This window comes from Cucurbita maxima, unplaced genomic scaffold (genome assembly GCF_002738345.1).
Source record: "Cucurbita maxima cultivar Rimu unplaced genomic scaffold, Cmax_1.0 Cma_Scf00005, whole genome shotgun sequence".
In the NCBI taxonomy this organism is placed as follows: Eukaryota; Viridiplantae; Streptophyta; class Magnoliopsida; order Cucurbitales; family Cucurbitaceae; genus Cucurbita; species Cucurbita maxima.
In genome coordinates, this window is record NW_019272021.1 from 6,847,854 (window position 1) to 6,860,380 (window position 12,527).

At 39.0% G+C, this 12,527-nt stretch overlaps 2 protein-coding genes across 8 annotated transcripts in view; both read left to right on the forward strand.

The window, feature by feature from the left end:
• Nucleotides 1–757, forward strand: part of LOC111479046 (transcription factor bHLH57-like) — a 2,545-nt gene extending 1,788 nt beyond the window's left edge. Inside the window, exon 4 of the mRNA XM_023123504.1 lies at nucleotides 310–757. Coding sequence (XP_022979272.1) covers nucleotides 310–531 — 222 coding nt within the window. The 3' untranslated portion in view covers nucleotides 532–757. The remainder of the gene's footprint in view (nucleotides 1–309) is intronic.
• Nucleotides 758–6,486: 5,729 nt separating this feature from the next.
• Nucleotides 6,487–10,009, forward strand: LOC111479047 (protein arv1 homolog). 7 transcript variants are annotated; one of them, XR_002717591.1, is made up of 11 exons: nucleotides 6,487–6,677; nucleotides 6,770–6,817; nucleotides 6,905–6,994; nucleotides 7,529–7,574; nucleotides 7,723–7,799; nucleotides 7,894–7,988; nucleotides 8,144–8,216; nucleotides 8,336–8,411; nucleotides 8,522–8,657; nucleotides 8,735–8,823; nucleotides 9,657–10,009. XR_002717591.1 is itself a non-coding variant. In XM_023123507.1 (10 exons), the coding sequence occupies exons 1-9, from the start codon at nucleotides 6,576–6,578 to the stop codon at nucleotides 8,611–8,613; spliced, it is 699 nt and encodes a 232-aa protein (XP_022979275.1). In that variant the 5' UTR covers nucleotides 6,487–6,575; the 3' UTR covers nucleotides 8,614–8,657; nucleotides 8,739–8,999. The 7 variants fall into 7 exon arrangements, 4 of the variants coding, with proteins under 4 accessions (XP_022979275.1, XP_022979274.1, XP_022979277.1 ...); XR_002717592.1 differs by having other exon boundaries at nucleotides 8,739–8,823; XR_002717590.1 differs by having other exon boundaries at nucleotides 8,735–9,470; nucleotides 9,680–10,000.
• The last annotated feature ends 2,518 nt before the right edge of the window (nucleotides 10,010–12,527 follow it).

A 12,527-nucleotide genomic window follows, 5' to 3' on the forward strand; every position in this document is an offset into this window, starting at 1 on the left:
GGGGGGGGGGGGGGGGGGGGGGGGGGGGTAAATTATTAGTCTGTGCCCTCCTCCTTCTGTAGTCAACGTCAACCAGTCTGACTTTGGAACTCAAGCACAGTGCCTCGGTTACAACTTCCAAGAGGCCGCCTCTGTTCCTGCCTTCCACATTTTTGTTTTTTTCTAATAAAATGTATGGTTTTTGCTCCACAAACTGGGGATGGTATTTTTTGTACTTGTTGCATGAACCGTTCCTGTTGGTAAGTTGAGCAAGGAATATGATTGGTTTTTAACTAAGGGGGGTTTTATGTTGAGTGCGTGTGAATTCAGATAGAAGATGAATGTAAGCTAGGATCAGCGGAGCAGATTGCAGGAGCAGTTCATCAAATATTCAGTTTCATCAATGATGGCAGTCAAGTCAAGTCAATGAGGCGAAGGCAAATTTCAGGCAGGACAGTGGCAGTCGCTGACTATGGAAGGAAGGGGGGCCCCCCTTTCCTCCCCCCCTACTTCCCTTCCAAGAAAAAGGAAAGAAAAGAAGAAAGCAAATAAGGATGAGAGGTTGAGTTGGGTTTTGTGTGGGCACCTCGAATGCAGTTGTTGTTGTTGTTTAGTGTAGTGCAGATGGGTTGGTCAGAATGGCAGGAAAGATGATGTTTACTGCTTAATACAGGTGTCTGTCGTCTTCCACTTCACGCAAATTCAGAAATGTTTTACAAAATAAATTATATTAATACAACAACAACACCTTTTTTGGTGGTCGGCTTCCTTAATAATAGATCATGGGATTGGGGTTTGGGTGGCCCATGAGCCAGCCATTGCTCCAAAGGGAATGAGACAAGTATTGTGCATACTCACTCACTAAGGAAAAGGATTTGTTTGTTTGGAGATGAAGTGTTAAACTTAAGAATTTCATCCGCGCAACCAAAAAAGATAGGAAAAGGATTTGTTTGTTTGGAGATGAAGTGTTAAGAATTTCATCCATGAGTAATGTGCTTAAATGTTCTTAGCGCAACTAAAAGAGATGGGCATAGCAGCTTCTCTCCTACCTTACAAATTGCAAAATATCATTCTAAATAACCGATACAGTCAAAATTCAATTAGAGAGTGGAGTACTCACTGTGAAAGGGAAGGAAGACGTGAGTCCATACCAAGCATTTTGCACACCTTCATTTCAGCCTTTTTCAATGATCTCACTCCCACCATTGCTACTTCGTCTCCTTAACTGATTATAATCTGTGTGGTCGCATTGTGTTTCTCCTAATTGTTTATTTGTTGTTTAGTTTCTTCTGCTACAAATCTCGTGGGGAGTGAATGACTTGTTGAACACAACTCACTGTGGGAAACACTCGCTCTCTTTATTAAGACCAATCGAGAAGAGAATACAAGACACTCTGTAGAATACTTCTGCTTTTTATTGTTTTTAGATTACTTGGATGAATAACCTAGGTAGGGTGGGGATATTTATACTAAGAGTAAACAATCTATATTTAACCAATCTAAATCTAGACCTAACCGATTTGAATCTAGACCTAACAAATTGAATCTTTCTCCTAAAATATCTACATCTCTTTCTCCTAAAATCTCTACTAAAATAAATATACTGGGCTCGTACAATTAGGCTTGACTCTATTGGGCTAGTACAATTATTGGGCTTGACTCTATTGGGCTAGTGATGATATTTCAACACTCCCCCTCAGCACTAGTCCTCATTCGCTGCATCATGTTGAGCTGACAGCGAAAGCTCTCATGTTTGCTAGTATTCAACCCTTTTGTAAACAAGTCTGCCACTTGGTCATCTGTCTTGATCTGCTGCATCTCAATTTCTTCCTTTAGGACCTTCTCTCTAATGAAATGGTAGTGCACCTCCACATGCTTTGTTCTAGCATGAAACACTGGATTTTCTGCAAGGCGAATCGCAGATTGGTTGTCGCAAAGAAGTGATATTGGATAGTCAATTTTCTGGTGCAAATCTTCCATCAAGAGTTTTAGCCATGTACTTTCCTGGGCTGCTCCAGCCGCTGCTCTATACTCTGCTTCTGTAGTTGATAATGATACTGTTGGTTGTCTCTTGCTACACCAAGAAATTGTTCCCGAACCAAACTTGAACACATACCCAGTGGTTGACCTCCGAGTATCGTGGTCTCCTGCATAGTCAGCATCACAGTATCCAACTAGCTTGCAGTCTTTGCTTCTTTTGTACAAAAGACCATAGTCGATTGTACCTTTGATATATCTCAAGATCCGTCGAGCTGCATCCAGATGAGACTTCTTTGGACTTTGCATGTATCGACTCATAACCCCAACTGCATACGAGATATCAGGTCGAGTTAAAGTTAGGTAGATAAGACTACCTACTAGTTGTCGGTACGTTGTTTCATCGTTCAACTCTTTGCCTTCATGTGCACAAATCTTGGCATTTATCTCCATCGGTGTTGAAACTTGCTTGCACTCTAACATGTTGAACTTCTGAAGCATGTCTCTGGTATACTTTTGTTGGCAGAGAAACAGTCCTTCATCTGTGCGATCAACTTCTAGGCCTAAGAAGTGTTTAAGCTCTCCTAGCTCTTTCATCTGAAAGCGTATTGATAAATTTTCTCTTGTTTGATAAATTTCTCTTTCATCGTCCCCGGTGATAATCAAATCGTCCACGTAGACCAACACAATTGTCAAATTTCCTTCTCTTTCTTTGATGAATAGGCTTGAGTCTGCATGCGCAACTGAATAACCACTTTGGGTAAGAAATTCAGCAATCTTACCATACCAAGCTCTCGGTGCTTGTTTCAGTCCATAAAGAGCTTTTCTAAGCTTGCATACATAATTAGGATTAGCTGCACTCTCAAATCCCTTTGGTTGGTTCATATAAATCTCCCTGTCTAGCTCTCCGTGCAAGAAGGCATTCTTCACATCCATTTGCCACAGTTTCCAATCTTTACTTGCTGCGAGTGCTAGCAGAACTCGTACGGTAGTAATCTTTGCCACTGGACTGAATGTTTCATCATAATCTAGTCCATATTGTTGAGAAAATCCTCGAGCCACGAGTCGAGCCTTGTATCTCTCGATTGATCCATCCGGTCGACGCTTTATTTTATAGACCCACTTGCAAGAGACGGGTTTGATATCTCCTAGTCTTGGCACTAGTTCCCAAGTTTGATTATGCTCCAAGGCTATAATTTCTTCCTCCATCGCTTTCTGCCAAACCGAGTTTTGTGATGCTTCTTCATATGTCTCTGGTTCGTAAACTCTATCTTCTACAATAGCTGCATTTGCATACTTAGGATTTGGCCTTCGGATTCTATTTGATCGCCTAAGTTGTTGATGTGTTGTTTCATTTTTATCAGATTCGCTTGATTGAGTCACCTCCTGCTTGTCAATATCAATGTCGCTTGGATTTTCAGATGCATCGACATTTGATTGAATTTGTGTAGTTTGCTCCCCCAGCTTCTGTTGTAGAATTTCTTCAATGTTTGAATCTGATAAGACTTTCTTCTCCGAGGACCACCATGTAGATGCTTCATCAAAAACTACATCTCTTGATGTATAGTATTTTCCACTTGTTGGATCACAGCACCTCCATCCTTTTCTTTGATTGTCGTATCCAACAAATACACACTTGACTGCTTTCTTGTCAAACTTGCTACGTAGATGGTCAGGCACAAATACATAGCAAACACAGCCAAATACTCGGAAGTAACTAATTGTAGGTTTCATATCCCATAGTATCTCAAATGGTGAGACGAACCCTAGCTTTGGTTGAGGAAGCTTGTTGATCACATGGGCAGCAGTTCGCATAGCTTCAGCCCAAAATCTTCCTGGAACGTTCTTTGCGTGTAACATGCTTCGACAGGTTTCTGCAAGGTGTCGATTCTTTCTTTCTGCTACACCATTTTGTTGTGGCGTGTTGGCACATGTAAATTGACGTCGTATCCCACACTCGTGTAAATATTGATCGAACTCATCTGACGTGTATTCTCCGCCATTGTCTGAACGTAGACAACGAATCTTCGCTCCTACTTCTCCTTCGACCATCATCTTGAATTCTTGAAACTTTGAGAACGTGTCAGACTTTTCTTTCATAAAGAAAATCCACACATATCTTGAGTAGTCGTCAATAAATGTCACCATATACCGCATTCCGCTGATCGATGCTTGTTTGACTGGGCCGAACAAATCAGAGTGAACTAACTCTAATGGTTTCTTTGCTTTGAAACTTGACTCTTTGTATGGTAATTGATGAGCTTTACCATACTGACATCCAGCGCAGACAACGTCTGTTTTGACTTCCAGTTGTGGTAGACCTTTGAGCATAGATTTCTCCATAATCAGCTTCAACTTATGGTAGCTAATATGTCCCAATCTTGCATGCCATAGATCTGTCGTCTCATTCTTTCGGGTCTTGTCAACATAGGCAGACTCTGCAGATAGAACGTAGACAGACTCCACTCTTCGTCCTTCTATCGTCGGCTTTCCTATTATCTTAACATCTTGATAAACTTTTACATCTTCTGGCCCAAACAAGACATAGCTTCCTGATGTTGTTAGTTGTGACACTGACAACAAGTTCTTCTTTATACCCGGTACATGATAAACATTATGTAGCGACACTGTATCAGACTTATTGCCAGGCATGATTGTCGTATTGCCGATTTGAGCAATTGATAACTGTGTGTTATTTGCTGTACGTACCATACGACTTCCTTTGTACTCTTTCTTGTCTTGCAATTTTCTCTGATCGCCAGTCATGTGATTTGAACATCCTGAATCAACGATCCAGTCATTCTCATAGTTGATATGGTCTTCCATTGTCGCCATGAGTGCTAGCTCGTCTTCTTCTATGGGACATAGTACCTCTGCATCCCATTCATCTTCTATCTTCTTTTTGGATATTGCCACATTGTTTTCAATGGTCTTTTTCCTGGACCAACAATCTCTAGACATATGGCCCTTTTTCCCGCAGTTATAGCAAATACCACCAAATCTCGTTCTTTGAAAACTCTTGTTGTCGTTCTTCTGAGCTCTCTCAGGTTGTGCAATCCCTTGGTGGCTTCTTCTTTTGTCACCATTGTATCCACGTCTGGTAGACGGCCTATTATTGCTCTGACTTTCACTCGTGTAGAGTGCTTCTTCACCCTTCAACGTGAAGCCTCCCATTTGTTTAGCCATGGCTTCTTGGCTGGCTAACAAATTTTCGAACTCTACCAGTGATGGTTGAGTGGGCCATCCTTGTACAGCAGCAATGAAGCTTCGATATTCTGGTCGCAATCCGTGGATTATAATCCTCTTCATTCGAGATTCTACAATGGCGGACTTTGGGTCTAGTTCAGTAATCTCCCGACAGATCGATTTGACCTTGTGGAAGTACTGAGCAATCGTCATATCACGTTGTGAAATTGACAACAACTCATTCTCCAGAAGTTGTAGTCTCGTATCATTCTTCTTTGAGAACAACATCACGAATGTGTCCCATGCTTCTTTCGGTGTCTTGTCATCCCAAATATGTTCTAACATCTCTTCTCCGATGGTGGTCTTCAAGGCAAACATTGCTTTGCCTGCTTTGATTCTCCATTTGCGCAAGGCGTCGTTAGAATCCTCCTCTGGCGGCGTAGTTTCACACCCGCCAACGATCTCCCAAAGATCCTGTCCTTGTAAATAGGACATCATGCATGTTGCCCACGTGTTGTAGTTGTTGTTGTTGAGTTTCTTAATTCCTCCAACGATTTGGAAATCACTCATCGTGTTGGCCATACCTCAGTAATACCAAACAAGTTCTTTTGACACAAGACTTGCAGAGTCACAGACTTCTCACGACACAAAAGAAACTCACTCACCACTAATCTCAAGAAATCGTTTCTGATGTGGAAGATCAGGCAGAGCTGCAACCACAGAGCATACTAAGGATTCCAAGAGATCAGATAACCTACACTAACCTCGCTCTGATACCAAATGTTGAACACAACTCACTGTGGGAAACACTCGCTCTCTTTATTAAGACCAATCGAGAAGAGAATACAAGACACTCTGTAGAATACTTCTGCTTTTTATTGTTTTTAGATTACTTGGATGAATAACCTAGGTAGGGTGGGGATATTTATACTAAGAGTAAACAATCTATATTTAACCAATCTAAATCTAGACCTAACCGATTTGAATCTAGACCTAACAAATTGAATCTTTCTCCTAAAATATCTACATCTCTTTCTCCTAAAATCTCTACTAAAATAAATATACTGGGCTCGTACAATTAGGCTTGACTCTATTGGGCTAGTACAATTATTGGGCTTGACTCTATTGGGCTAGTGATGATATTTCAACATGACTTCCTCCCACGCTCCTGCTGTTTTAACCCCAAAATTATGAATAGGAGAGTGGAGAGGAGTAGAAGTGCGTCGCAGTCTGGGCCGGTTGAGGAATAAAAGCATGGGCCACTTTTTTATAGGCCCGAAGTCTACGGTGATGCCGAAAGTCTTAACATCATCCAATTCCAGGTCGGGGTCGATAAAAGGGAAAGATAGATGTACTAGAAATCCTACAACTAAGATTTGAGTCAACTTGGTCGACCGTGTCACTGGATTACTCTCTTCTCTTGGAATTCCTCAATGGGAAGGGATATAAACCGGAATCGTTGTGTGCAGTGTGGATTTGGAACCAATCAATTGTTCCTTCTGTACTCACCCGGGAACATGCATCTTGTGAAATGCGTAAGCTTTCTTGCTTGCTTCTCAACATTTCTCCCTCCCCCTCTCCTTTTATGCGATTTTTGCAAAATCCTTATGCTGCTTTATGTTTTAAGGACAACTGCAAATCCGTTGCGGACGAATACATTGAGTGCGAAATCATGGTGAGTCGTCCACTCCTTTACTACGATTGTTTCTATTTGTGTATGCAATTGCTTTGTCTGAGGAGTATATGATTTTTCAAGTGGTAGATTGTTCTTATCGATTTAATACTGTTCAAGCGCCAGGCTTACACACATCTGCTCTACAACCTAATTGATACAGATTGCTTGTCTCGTCAGGTACACACCCAATTGCCTCATTTCCTTCACACGCACATAACAAAATCAAATGGATCTTTGTTTTTCTCATTTCACATGGCATGTGATGACTGATAACTCGTAGCTCTGTTCACCATTTCGTTTTATTTCATGAGTGGTTATCAGTTTTATCTTCGCTATGCGTCTCTGAAATTTGGATTGACTTTTTTTTTTTCTTTTTTCTTTTTAAAAATATAAACCTTGATGAAATCTTTTAGTTGGATTATTATTTTTTCTAATTATGGTAGAAAATGTTTTCTCTTCCCTTCCTTCCGCTATATTTCTTCCCTGCTGAATCGGTAGTCTTCTGTGTTATGCAATATGCCCAAGATAACAAGCCAAAATAAACAAACTCCAGCAACAGGAAAACAGCTTTTACAGAGTGCTGGAAGCATATGGACAAGAAGATAAAGAAGGAAAAGAGAGTACACTAGGATTATAATGGTGAAACGTTTATAATCCTAATGGTGAAACGTTTATAATCCTAATACGGTTTTTTCCTTGGCTCTTTTGTAGGATTTAGCGTGGAAGTTTGGACTTAGTTTTCTTCTTTTGGATGCTTGTATCCAATTCGGTTGGGGAGTCCCCACCCCTGGGATGTCTTGTCCTTCTCGTACTCTACTATTTACATCATACTTATTTCTTTATTCTCTACATTGTGTCTTATTTCTTTATTCTCTACATTGTGTACCTTAGCCGCAATCAATTAGACAGGTACATGCTTCTGAGACTAAGTGAGAAACAATCATACATGACCTTTTCATCAACAATTGGGATCTGTCAAAAGGTTTGCAATCCCTCCTGTAACCATTTTTTGGTTGCTTTAGGTGTTTCACGATGATCACGTGCATTTATCGAAGTTGTCTCAAACATCTTTGTAGATTTTGATGGATATTTGTGTCGGAAATATTATGTTTATTTGTGCGCTTCATATTTTGTCAAGAGTATTTCTGAGGAGCTCAGCCGGGGTCCATAAGTAAGTTGTAAAACATTTTCAAGACTGTTGCTTTAATTTTTTTGATGCTTCCAAATTGCTTTTCTTCAGTGAAACCAGCATTGGAATATGCGTCCATTTGCCCGTAGGACGCCTCATTTTGTTTCTAATTTTTTTGTTTCTCATTGCTTGTGCAGGTACAGGTACAAACACTTTTTCTTTGCCATCATTATTTCAAGTTACTTCAAGATCTTTCTTGTTTGCATGATGGTATACTTTCGATAGTTCTAGTTATTTTCTTTTTATTGTAGATATTGCTGTTTAATTATCTAAAATGCATTGAATGAATACTCGTGTATCTTTCTGATATTCATCGTGTTTTACTGCAGATCTGGGAATTTCCATCTCCAGTGATCTTCATTATAGATTTATTTGTTTTATCATCCAATGTAATAGCAATTAAAGGCAAGGAAGACTTAATTTGTCCGCAGCTGATGACTCTGGGGTCTTGCATGATTATTGTATAGATTAGGAATTTTACCAAATTCACTTCTAAAATCTTTTTTGTGAAGCAGTGATCACGGAGTCAGCTGTGAGTAGATGCGTTGGAACTTGCTTGTGTGCTCATGGAGCCAAGTTTCTGGCCACAAAGCTTTTTGAGAAATGAAGTTTAAAGATGGACACAGGCACAAGAATTTGGGGTTATGTGAGGTCAGACTAGATTCCAAAACTAATTATGCAACTTTAAGTTTAGAAGATGATGATCTGGATTGTGGTTTCTTGCACAGCCAGATTGATGAAAACTATTTTCAGAATTGGATCGGATATTTTAAGGAGTCCATAACTTTGGTAGTGGATGTGGTGGCTTTGAAAGGAGGTATGTTTTTATACTAGTGACATTTTGTTAATTGTAAAGACGTAATTGTTATAAATTTACTTACTAGAACTCCCTTTCTAAAATGGTTATAACTGATGATGTTGGATTGGCGCTCAATTCATCCGTATTTCTCAGAAATGAGATAAGATGATATGAACAAGACAAGATTGATCTGATATACTGCTTCATGAGCTTGTTTTTCTTTTTCTTTTGTTTCTTCTTCTAAGAATTGGGAAATTAAAGAAGAGAGTTTTAAGGTCGAATCAATTAAAGATTAAGATTTAAATGAGGGGGAAGGGTGTGGAGTAGAGTGAAGAGGGGTAGGAGAGATTTGTGTGAGGTGAAGTTGTGAGAGTGAAAAGGGTAAGAGAAGGCCATCCAAGAAAACAAGACAACTGGTTTTATACACTGATACAATTGTGCAGTCTCTCTGAGTAACTTTTGCACATCTTGGACTAACAAGACTCTTGTCTAAAACTACTGCCCTCATTATTTTTTCCTAAACCAACTTCAAACCAACTACTCGTCGCAGTTCATTCCCGGCATTTGTGTATAGAATCCACTTATGACAGTGAAGGGAAACATTGTTTTGTTTTCTACAAGCCCACCTGCGGACATCAAATATTAGATCGGCCCAACCGTCAAAGGTCATCAGGATTGGGCAAATAAGGCCCAAATTTCAATTTCTTCTTCATTGCCAAGTTTCAAATCAAATCTTATTTCTTTGCTTGTTAAATATTTTGCTCTAACACCACATTTTTGTAACTATAGATTTACAAAACCTCCTCTAAGTAGGTTTTTATTACACAATTAACCTTTTTTTTTTATAAAAGTTTTATGCAGAGTAAAGTAATAGAGATGTGGAAGTTTCCTTTTAAGAAGCCCTTCCAGAATGTAGATGGAGTGAAGACAGGTGGAGGAAACAGTGAACCCTAAATGATATGAATAAAAAGGGGGAAAAGACAAATTTATGGGTTGAATTAGGGTGGTTGGAGTAAACCAAAGGCTGATTAGTCTATTTATTGAGAAAAAGAGAAGAAAGGGAGGAGCTTTTTGAGACACGGTGGAGCCCACCAAAGGTGTGGTGCCTCACTCTATCATTATGGGATCTTAGAATTTGATGGAAAGATGCAATTATTGCTGCATCGAATTCCAAACAAAAATAAATTCCAATTCCTATTCCAAACCCCCTTTCGTTTTTGTTTATTACACTTTGAATTTCTTATCCACAACCCATGAACAACAAAGCGTCGCTTTCATAATTTTCCACCCGCAACCCTAGTTAATTAACAATATGACCTTAAACTCGGTGATCGGACCCTTCATTAGGTTAAAATGACCTTAAACATTCAACTTGAGCTTACCATGACATTTCAACATTTTTAGATTTATATGAGCATTATAATGCTTATTGAGACATAATTATAAAATGACTTAGTATAGTGCTAATTGAGAGGTCTTGAGTTTGAAGTTTGAATGTGAGAATAAGTGGGGTGAGCCTTATGAAGTTTGAAAGAGTGCAATTGTAAGACTAGAAAAAAGGAAGACTGGAAATTACTATGTACAGACAAAGTTACGTTACGCAAAGACACTCCTCGATGTGCGTGGTCTCGAGTTGAGAGCTGACTTCTGAGGGAGTAAGAAGGGTTGATGGATGAAGACGGTTTTTTCTCCCCTTCCCAGTTTCCACACTACTCCAGTGACCCACACCCCAGTGTGCTTTTTGGTTTCTCCCCAAAGGCAGCCATGATTCCAAACAACCAGGTCCCTCCTCCCCCCCACCTTTCCCTTTCACTCACATTAAGGGTTTTTGTTTTTGTATTTCGTAGTGCTTGAGGGACCTCTCTTCCTTCTCAACGAATCTTCCCTTCACTGCCAACCAGCAACCAGCTCGTCCTTCATTTCGGACACACAAACAACACACATCCCAATCACGTTCAACTTTATTCTACTTTTCCTTCTCGATCCTTGTTACTTGTAACCGTAATGGGCAGGCCAGCCTTTAATCTACTTTTTATCCTTTCACAGTTTAATATTTAATCAATCCTTCTAATCATTGCAAAACTTTCAGAATTAACAATTCTATCTTCCACCTTCCACGTTTATTGCCCATCTATGCTCATCATTTACCCTACATCAAAACTTAACTTCTTTTAAGTCCTACAAACCATGAATTACAAATCAAATTTGAGGTTACTCACATGGGTTCACTAATAATCACAACTTCCACTTTTTCAATTTCCTCTAACTAACAGCTTTCTTCTTGTTGACAAAAATGTTGCAGGAAAGGAAATGACACATGTGGAGATGGATATTATATTGTCTCCATTAAATATTATATTCTATCGGAATCCTATGAATATATATATTTTCCATTCAAAAGAGATTGAATAATCATTGTACAATGATTTAATCTACTACCGAAAAAAGGAAAAATAAAAGGGGTCAATAAATGAGACAAGGTGGAAAAAAATCTTGGTTACTTTTTTTTCTGAAGAAAAGGAAAATGTTAATTATTAGTTCTTATGATCCATCAAAGGTCAGTGGTTGCACACTAAAATAGAGAAATTTAGCTTTTTTTTTATTTAAATATAATTTTTAAAGATGTTTGTGGGTTAGATTAATGAAGCGGTCCAGCAGCACATGAATCTGAAGCCTCAAAATCAGAGAAAATCCAACTCAGATCCTGTGAAATGGCTTTTGACGTCGGTGTGGGCCGCGAGCAAGATACTGACTCACTCACTCACTCACACACCCTTTACTTCCAACGTCAACCATTCCAAAGCTGTTCAACAATTTTGTTTTAACATATTTTATGTATGGGCTACTACGCCTACGCACCTCTCTTTTTCTCTCTCATTGCATTCTCCCTCCCTTTTCCATTCATCAACTCATGAATGTAGTTCTAAAGTTTTCTTGTACAATTATTGTTTCACTTTCAACTCTCCGCTCCTTTTTCCTTCCTTTTTCCCAATCAAAATGTTGCTCTTCTTCTCTAATTTCATGTTGTGTTTAATTTTAATATGCAACACGAATGTAATATTAAAAAATGAGGAAAACTAATGTCACATAAGTTGGACTCAAGTATTTGCGTATTAAGCTTGTTTGGGGCGTGAAAGAGAGGAAAAAAGGGCCGAATCAACAAAGAAATGGAAAGAGAAGGGGAGAGTTGATATTGGAATTTGAGTTGAAACAGGTTTCATCATTTTCCTTTGCACAAATCTACAGCCCCTACACAAACCCAAAAGTTGTAAAGTCATTGAAAGAGAGATAAAGTGATGCATTTTTGAGTCATCCCTCATTTGGTTACCTCCAAACTTTTGTTTCCTCCCAACCCTTTTGAAATCTTGTTTTACATACATAGATGAATGTAAGTATGATTTAGAGTAGGCATGAAATTGGAATTATGAAAGAAAATGAAAGAACTAAATACTAATGAAGGATATTTAGATAAAGCAGGAAAGGGAAAGAAAAAAAAAGTGTAGAAATGAGAGGAGTGTTGGGGGAGGAAATTGTTAAAAGAGGGTAAAATAAGAAAAGAAGATTCGAATATTTTCAATAGCTTTCGGAGAAGGAAGAAAAGAAGTGGCGTAGAGCCGCATTATGGAGCAGCTGGCATATGATGTGTTTGTTTTCAACATGTACATAATTTTAGTGTGCACAAACTCAGAGATATATCACAAATTATTTTTATATATACAGTT